At 42.3% G+C, this 9,610-nt stretch overlaps 1 protein-coding gene across 2 annotated transcripts in view; it reads left to right on the top strand.

Annotated features, from left to right (window-relative positions):
- TTC34 (tetratricopeptide repeat domain 34) overlaps positions 1–9,610 on the top strand; it is a 68,101-nt gene that overhangs the window by 14,399 nt on the left and 44,092 nt on the right. For both annotated transcript variants that reach the window (XM_072608620.1, XM_072608619.1), the window contains exon 5: positions 3,559–3,751. In XM_072608620.1, coding sequence (XP_072464721.1) covers positions 3,559–3,751 — 193 coding nt within the window. The remainder of the gene's footprint in view (positions 1–3,558; positions 3,752–9,610) is intronic.

The following is a 9,610-nucleotide window of genomic DNA, read 5'->3' as shown; positions in this document are numbered from 1 at the left end:
AGTTGATTGTTTTTGAACAAATATGTAAATTCGCATTCAGTTCGTGGATCAACAATGTTTTTAGCGCTGACTGCTCATACTCACTCTGTTAAGGGTCAGAGACACAGAGATAAAGGAGAGACAAGTCCCTGCTCTCAAGGGACTTATATTGTATCTAGGGAGCCCACGCAGGCCTGGCAGAACTGACCTCTCAAAATCTCAGCATTGGAAGGGCCTCAGAATCCATCTAGTTCAACCCATCCCTGACCTAGAATCTACCCTCCAATATCTACAGACATACTGTACCCGGCTTTGACTTAAGACCTCCCGAAAGGGTGAACCCACCTGCCTCCTCCATGCCACCCTTTCTGCTTTTGGGAGGCTCTAACTTAAACTGGCATCTTTGCCAGCTTCTGCCTGTAGATCCTGGCTCTATCCTCTGGGGCCAAGCAGAACCAGGCTAATCCCTTCTACCCTTCTACTCATTCAGATGCTTTAAGACAGCTCCCAGGCACCCCACCTCCCTTGAGCCTTTTTTTCAGTCTAAACCTCCCCAAACTAAATGATCTTCATGTACCATGGACTACTGAGCCTTTCACTATCCCAATTTCCCTCCTCTGGATCCTCTCCCAAATTTCAACGTCCTTCTTACACTGTGGTGCCCAGAACTGAACAGATACAGGAGAAAAGTCTCCCAGGGCACAAATGGTTCAATTGTGTTCAATTGTTTTTCAGTCATGTTCCAATCTTTACGACCCCATTTGGGATTCTCTTGGCAGATACTAGAGTAGTTTTATGCACAGTATAATGCCATATCCCTTCTACAAAGATGGCACCAATTCCTGTTTTCCATTGCTTTGAGAGTCTTCCTACTAGATCAGCAATTCTCAAATTCGTTGACCTCAGAATCCTAACACTCTTAAAAGTTATTGAAGATCCCAAAGATCTTTATTTATATCGGTAATATCCATCAACATTTATCCTAGTAAAATTGATAGTTTTTTAAAAAATTCATTTGCTAAATGATTTAAAATAACAATCATAAACACGTTAGCATGAATAATATATTTTGTGGAAAATAACTATTTTCTAAAACAAAAAAATTAGTGAGAAGTGTTCTTGTTTAACATATTTTTGCAAATCAGGACCCCTTTATGTTATTAAAAATTATTGAGGACCCAAAAGAGCTTTTGATCATAAACATTCTATGAATATTTACTGTATTTGAAATTAAAATTCATAATTATAAAATATTTACTAATTTATTTCAAATAACAGTGATAAACATGTTAACATAAATAACATACTTTTATGAAAAATAGCTATACTTTCCCTCAAAAAAATAGAGTGCAAAAGAAGATAATTGTTTTGCATCTTGTTGTAAATCTCTTTGACATCTGTCTTTATAAAAAACAGCTGGATTGTCCTATCTGCTTCTGCATCTTATCTGTTGTGATATGTTGTTTTGGTTAAGGTGTATGAAGAAAATCCTGCTTCATACATATATGTAACTGGAAAAGAGAGGAGCATTTTAATAGGCAAATGTCTTAGTATTATTTTAAAAATGGTATTGACCTGAGTCTTGGTGTTCATGGACCATGCTTGGAGAATCGCTCAGTATGGGCTATGAAACCCATATTTCCAGACCCACTTTCTGACTTACGGGTTATTCCCCTTGTCCCAGAAAGCCCAACTTTAGGATAGCAGAACGATGTGGCATAAAGTACCTGGAATGCGATTCAGGAAACCTGGCTTGTAGGCTAAATCAAATCAATAACTGTTCCTGCCACTAATTTAGTCTTGGCCTCAAGGAGGCGCACTGAACAGAGTGCTGTACGTGGAGTCAGGAAGACCTGAGTTCAAATCCAGCCTCAGACACTTATTAGCTGTGAGACCCTAAGCAAGTCACAGAACTTCTCTCTGCCTCATTTTTCTCAACTGTTAAATGGATGTTTGTGAGGATAAAATTAGATAATTAGTGTATTGAAGTGTTCCCAAACCTTAAAGGGATACATTAGGTATTGTTACAAGTAGGAGCAGTAGGGTGTCATTGTTGCCATCAATAATTCTTATTAATATCATTATCTAAATCTCCTGATGCCACCAAAAATTTCCGACTTCCTGAATCTCTAAAGATAGAAAGACATGGTCCTGTGTGGGTGAAAAGAAGGGAATCCATTTGAACATCTATCAGAAGACAGGGATTCCCTGCCCCAGAGGCTTCCAGCCTGGAGCTTGAGGCTGATGTTAGGACCAGGAGTTGTGTCCAGATGTGCCTCTATACAAAGACAATGGGAGGTTTTAGGACCATGCAATTAGACTCAGAATTGGCCATGCCTTGGAAAAGTCTAGTCCTACTGGGAACCTCACCCCTTACCTCCCAACATATAAAATAGAAAACCTGAGGTTCAAGGGGGTCCTATGATTCATCCGTTAGACTTCTAACAGAGTTAAGATTAGAATTCAATTCCTGAAAAGCCTGTAAATCAAATGTTAGTGAGTTTAGTCACTCTGCATGAACTGACTGTTCAGGAATCTTAAAACAAAACCATTTTGTAAACTGAGATTTCTTGGTCAATGTTTGTTCTCTAAGTTTTCATTTTTGAAAAATAATTTCCATAGTTCTAGTTGGGTTCATGTAAAGGGATGGGATAGAGAGGAAACTGAGTAACAAGGAAGGAAGGAAAGATTTATTCAGCTCCTGTTATGGGCTAAGTGCTTTACAAGCATTATCTCATTTCATCCCTACAGTTGTATTGTCATTATTCCCATTTTACAGATGAGGAAATTGAGACAAGCTGAGGTTAAGTTAACTTGTCCAGGGCTCCACAGCTAGTGAGTGTCTTTTGCCAATTCTGAGGTCCAATAGAATCCATCATCTTCAGCCTGATATGGCCAACGATTCAGCTAGCCACCTAACTGAATCAATGTTGGAAATTCAGAGTTGGAAGAGAAAAGCCACTTGTTGTGAAGTCAGAAGACTTGGATTCACATCCTGTCCCTGCTACTTAGTACACTAGGTATCTTGAGGCAAGGCCTTTAACTTCCTGAGGCCTCGGTTTCCTTCTCTGTAAAATGGGAGACTAGATGACTTCTAAGATTCCCTCTGGCTCTAGTTCTATGTTTCTGTCCATCCTGTCCATCCATCCATGTATCCTATCCATGTTACTTTGGACAAGTCACTTAGCCTCTCTGGGTCTCAATTTTCCCATCTGTAAAATGGGAAAGTGATCTAGAGCTATGGTTCTTTGATCCATCTTGGCTGACCCAGATATGGACAAAAATTTCTGTATTGATCATATGCCCTCCTGAAATGTTCATTTAGCCTTTGCTTAAAGGTTTTGTTTGAATGAGATATCTAACATAACCATCACGATCTCCCATCCCATCAATCACCAGCTGGCATCCTGCGTAATGTGGAGGTTGGGTTTGGTGGGAGGAGACCAGAGTCTAGAGGGCCTTGGTTGATGAATGAGATTTTCTGCAGTAAGTAATAGGGAGCTATAGAAGATTGTATATCAGGATCCCCAATCTGTTCCTGTGAAGATAACTCTCCCTTTGCTTCCCCACTTCATTCAGCTGATAAAGAAAGTTATCCAGATTGGGGATACCTCCTGCCTGCAGCTAATCATGGAGATCTTCAGGGAAGAGGACCGGAAGCTATTGCAAACCCACTGCCACTCAAGGGCTGTGACAATCCTGAAGAATAAACAGGGGGACACATACACCAAAGAGGCCATTGCCTACCTCTCTCTCGCCATCATTGCCTCAGGTATGTCTGGAGGAAGATGGGATACCGGGGTTAGAGCTGCAAGGGATCTGAAAGAGCATCTTGCCCTGCCATTTTATTTTACATATGAGGAAACTAAGGGTCAGAGCAGTTAAGTGGTTTGTTTAGGGTCATTCTCCTAGTCAGTGTCAGAACCGGGATTCAAACTCAGGTCTTTGGACTCCAAATCTGTCCATCTTTCCATCATGCCACACATCTATGATGATCAATGAGATTAAGTGACTTGTTCAAGTAAGTATCCTCGGCAGTGTTTGAACCTAGTCCCTCAAACTTCTAGACCCAGGGCTCTTTCTTTCCACTGCACCATTAGAGGAGGCAATGAGTTTGAGACTGCAGCGTAATGGGTCATCTACCCACTGGGTGATGAGGAGGCAATAATTCCACTGTACTCTACCATGACTGGACCTCAACTGCAGTTCTGGGGGTCATACTTGAAGAAGGACATTAATAATCTGGAAAGTGCCCAAAGGAGAGTTACCAGCATAATAAAAATCCATGCCATATGCCATGCCATACATTCCATCAGAGGAATTGGGCATATTTAACCTGGAGAAGAGAAGTTTAAGGGGAGCCATGATCATGGAGCTCAAGTGTTTGAAGGATTATCATATAGAGGAAGGGTTTGGTTTGGTCTCTCTGGCCCCAGAGGGAAGAATCAGGAGCAGTATTTAGAGGCTGGCATAGACTTGAGGTCAAGGGAAGCTTCTTAACACTCCAGATACAGAATTGAAAATACAGTTTTGGATGTGGCCAATGGAGGAATTTGTTTTACTTGACTATGCGTATTTGTTTCAAGCGGTTTTGTTTTGACCTGTTTTGTTTTCAGTGGAAAGGGAAGGGGGTGTAAAAAGACAAAATAAATAGTTATTAATTAAAGAAAATAGTAGAAAGAAACAAAAACTTCCTAACGATTAGGACTGTCCGAAATTGGAAGGGGTTACCTTCAGAAGGCCACTTGGCAGAGACATTATAGTGGGTTCCCTTTTATCTGTAAGAAGCAGGACCTGATGATTTTATAATTATAATTATAAATGTGCAGCTCTCAGAATAACCAGCAGAGGGCAAGAGTTTGCTGCTAAGAGAGCCCAGGGATGGCATGTGTCCACCAGCCCCAGTGGACTGCTCACCCCCTCTTCCAGCCTCCCAAGGACCTGCTAGGACCCAGGAGTCCACAGGAGATGACTCTAATACAGCCCAAATAGCTGCCCCTCACTTTTAAACACTGTCTTTTAAAAATGATGGAAATTGATCACAAAATGGAAGTCATGCCCTGTCATGGGATGGACGACGAAATCCCAGAATGGACCAAACTCTTCTTCAAATCAACACACACACACACACACACACACACACACACACACCAACAACAATGACGTTTCTCTGGTTTACCCTTTACTTTCTGGGCTCAGGCACCAAGAAGTCAGAGAGAGTCCAGCTTGTCATTCAATGAATAGATCACATATTTCCTGGCTAATATGCTTACGCTGTCTTGTGTCCATGTAGCATATTGCAGGCTCTCTAAATGAGCTTACTCTGCACTCCTGAGATGAAGATTATCGGGCTTTTAAAATAAATTTATTTTCACATGCATTAATAATCTCTCCCCTCCAAATGCCAATCCTCCAATTAAACAAGAAAACTAATAATTAAACTTGCATCATAAACATATGTCTGTAGGCCAGCAAAACAAATCCCCCCCTCAATTTGGCCATGCACGAAAATATGTTGTTCTCTGTATGTGAAGTTCAGCACCTCTCTGACAGGAGGTGAGCGGTGTTTCATGTTCAGTCTTCTTACTCATGATCTCACCTCATTGATCGGAGTTCTAAGTTCTTCTTATGATACTTCTTAATGTGCTGATGCCTTGGGGGGCATTTAATATCATTTCCTACCTCTGGTATCTTAATGATACCCTCCCCGAACACCTGAAGCGCTGGCTGATCAAAGGATTCACGGAGGGATCATCACAAAGAACTTTCTTTTTAAAAATTTATTTATTTATTTTTAGTTTTCAATATTCATTTCTGTAAGATTTTGAGTTCCAAATTTTCTCATCATCTCTCCGCTCCCACCACCCCAAGCACCCCTGGTGGGAGGGAAAGAACCGTATGTTTCAAGTCAAAGAGACCACATGTGAATCCAAACTGCCTCTCACTGTCTGTATGGCCTCGAACAAGATTATTATTTCCATCATTACTCTTATCTGTAAAATGAGGGTGGTAGTGTAGAGGGGTTCTTGGGTCCCTTTTAGCCTCTCTGAACCTGTGATCCTATGACCTGTATAGTGAAGGTGCTGGACCGGATGACCTGCAGTGTCCCTTACAGCTCTAGGTCTAAGATTCCTTGATGCCGAGTAACACTATTACTATGCAGTCATGGTTGGCGTTGTTCAGTTGTTTTCAGTCATGTCTGACTCTCTGTGACCCTTTTTAGGGTTTTCTTAAAGTGGTTTGCCACTTCCTTCCCCAGCTCATTTTATAGATGAGGAAACTGAGGCAAGCAGGGTTAAATGGCTTGCCCAAGGTCACCCAGCTAGTAAGTGTCTGAGGCCAGATTTGAGCTCTGGTCTTCCCAACTTTAGGCCCAGAGCTCTATCCTGGATGCCCAGAATTATTTTTCATAATAATAGTAATTAATAATCGTTATCTAAAATGCAACACCCAGAACTATACACAACAGATGCAGTCTGACAAGGGTCAGGTACAAGGGGACAGTACAGTGTGTAGTATTTTATGGGTTCTAACACATTTTTATCACAACAAACCTGTGAAGTATATACATCGTTTCTTTCAGTGTTTTCAACGAATGGTAAATTCATGGAGTAACTCAATTTTCTCTTTGTCTCAATCTCCTTATCTATGAAATAAGGGGGTGGGACTAGGTGGCTGCTGAATGCTTTTCCATCTCCAAATCCATGAGGATGTGAATGTTCCCTTCATCGTTTCAAACCATAACCTATCCACATGTTTTCTCATCCTCCAGAGCTCTTAACAATAGCATTGATATAGCTTTTTTAGATTTGCTGAACCATCTTGTTTGATTCTCACAGTGGTCCTGTGAGAATGGTGCTATTATCACTCCCATTTTACAGATGAGGAAACTGTGTTTGGGCCAAGGTCACACAGCTAATAAATACCAATGACAAGATTTGAACTCAGGACTTCCTGACATCAACACTCACTCTATCTGCTGTGTGACCTCGCTGCCATAGACACTTAGCAGCCCTTCCATAAATTCCCCACAAAAGACTTGCTCAGTGTGCTGGAGGGATTGTTCAAGGTCTTGGATCATTCCATGAATACCAGTGTAGCCCTTGGGTTGCCCATTGATGATCATTTCCTTTTATGACCAAGTATTTCCCAGGTGATATATTCATGCCCCATCCTGTACACCAGTTATTATCAGTAACATTGTAGTCTGTTCATACTGAGTCTACATCAATGAATTGACTATTATTGTTGATTGATGTATTAATGTAGCCTGATTAGAGCCAGCCATGGAACCAGAAAGACCTGATTTCAAGTCCTGCCTCTGATTAGCTCTTATAACCCTTGGAAAGCTAACCTCTCAGCTCTATAGGCAGCTTGATAAGCCTATGAATGGCAAAGTAGGAGTCAACCTGGGGTGGTGCATGGAGTGTTCTCATCTGGGAGGTCTGGGCTGTATTCCTAAGGTGCTGGTGCTTTGGATTCTATTTCCATGGGAATAAAATTCCACTTAACATCAGTCTTGGCAATGGTTCCCAAATAGTTCAATCTACCCACAAGCCTGGTCCACACACTCCCACCTGTACACATAGTGTTACTGCATACACACAGAAATTACAGTGAGGTCCATGAAGAGAAAAACTCATGTGCCTTCAGCAAATCACGCCTCTATTTATTACAGGCCTGGACATCTGGGATCTCTTTGGGGAATCATCTGAATCATGTCTAACCTGTTCCTCCTTTGTCTTCCCACTGTCCTGCTGGACAAAGTGGCTACTCTTAGGCCTTAGAAGTAGTGTTAGGTTCTTTCAATAAACAGCAACCTTACACTCAGTGAAAAAGCAGCCCTGCATCTGGGGTCTGCAGCTTTCCATGTCTGTGCTTTGGCAAAGCTCAGAAGCAATATTAAGTTATTTCAATCACAAATAATTTCCCCAAGCCAGAGAACTGCAAAACTCCTCAGACCTGGATTCTGCTTTCTTCTGTGAGCTCCCAGCAGCTATGACATTGTCTGTCCTCCCAGATCCGTTGGAGGTCCTGTTCGACCTCATTCAGCTCTTAAATTGTAGACAGTGTGACAGAGCAATCTAGCTCATCCCAGCCAGCCTTGTCCCAGCAGGCTTCTCTTTTCTCCAAGCAGTTCCAAAGCTCTCCTCCACTGAGATTTCCGGCAACAACAGAACTCATCTGTTCTCAGTCATCCTTTCCTGGGGGCCTCATTCTAAGCTGCTATTCCTTTCCTCTGAGCATCCCCTGCTCTGCTCCTTTCAAGCATCAGGGAACACTGATCTTCTTCTGTCTCAGTAGTCCCATCACACTCCTGAAGGTTTCTAAAACTTCTCTCTGATCTCTGTATCTCTCTCCCCCACCTCCACTCCATCCTGATATGGTTTCTCATGCCTCAAATCAGGGCCTTCATCATGAGTAGTAACCCATGATCTCTAACTTAAGTTGGGTCCATCTCCAGTCATTCTGATCTATATCTGGCCATTGGACCCAGATGGCTCTGGAGGAGAAAGTGAGGCTGGTGACTTTGCACAACCCTCCTCACTCAAATCCAATTCACTTGCATATCATGTCATCATCTCCCTGATGTCATGTTACTTTTCAAGAATGAACAGCTTAAGTTGAGAATCTCCAAATCCTCATTTCCGTAGAGTGTAACAGTCATATTATGCAATAGCCCCCAAACTGTTTTTTGATTAATAATTTATCTACCATTTCTTTCTTTCAAAGATGAATAAATGGTCATTTACAAACGACCACAGTGCACTGACCTTCAGTCAGTCCTCGTGCCTTTGAAGGGGCACGTTTTCAGTTGGACTCTCTCCAATGATCTCACGCTCCAGCATCTATTTGAGGCCATGGGGCCATGTCAAAGTCACTGTCACCTCCATCCTCCAGCTTCCAGCTCAGTTGAAACTTGGTGGAAGGTCCTGCAATGATATTTGTTTTTGAGATAGTTGTCTGGAGGTAGGCCAGAGCCTAGGAACATGACTTCAGGTCTCACAGTATGTAAAGTACCTTGAGTAAGCAGCAAAAGAAGCTCCAACTCTCCCATGGGAACACTGGCAGGTGACACTGGGCCATCCCTGGCACTATATCTTTTCTGTTTCTATATAATACCTACCTAGTCTAAGGTTGGTGCAGGGACCCATCATGCCATTCCGTCCTCTGGCTGCCAAGGACTAGGTCTCATTAGTAAAGTCCCCCAAACAACCCAATTAACCTAACAAATCATAATAAACCTGTGTTTGGCACCAGCCTGGCTTGGGCCCCTCTTTCTTCTATATCTTAGTATTTCCTTGGAGGCTCTGCAGCCTTACAATTGACATATTAGGACAGAACACAGCAGCCTCCCTATATTTGGCCTTACAACTTGTTGGTAGGGTAGTCTGCCCCTCCTACAAATCTTGTGTCCTTACAATAGCCAGAACCCTCACCCTGAAATCAGCAGGAATCCCCTTTGTTCTATACCTCTGGGTCTCAACCCAACTTCATCTCCTGGTCCAAGGTGCCAGGCTCTCTCCACTGACCAATTACTTTACTTGACTCCACTCTCTGGAAGGATCTCTTCCTTTATTTTCAAACTCTCTCTCTCTCCTCTGGGCCATTCGAGGTCTAAGTAGAACAA

Source organism: Notamacropus eugenii, chromosome 5 (genome assembly GCF_028372415.1).
Source record: "Notamacropus eugenii isolate mMacEug1 chromosome 5, mMacEug1.pri_v2, whole genome shotgun sequence".
NCBI lineage: Eukaryota > Metazoa > Chordata > Mammalia > Diprotodontia > Macropodidae > Notamacropus > Notamacropus eugenii.
The sequence above is the reverse complement of the archived record's forward strand: the minus strand, read 5'-3'. Positions and strand labels throughout refer to the sequence as shown.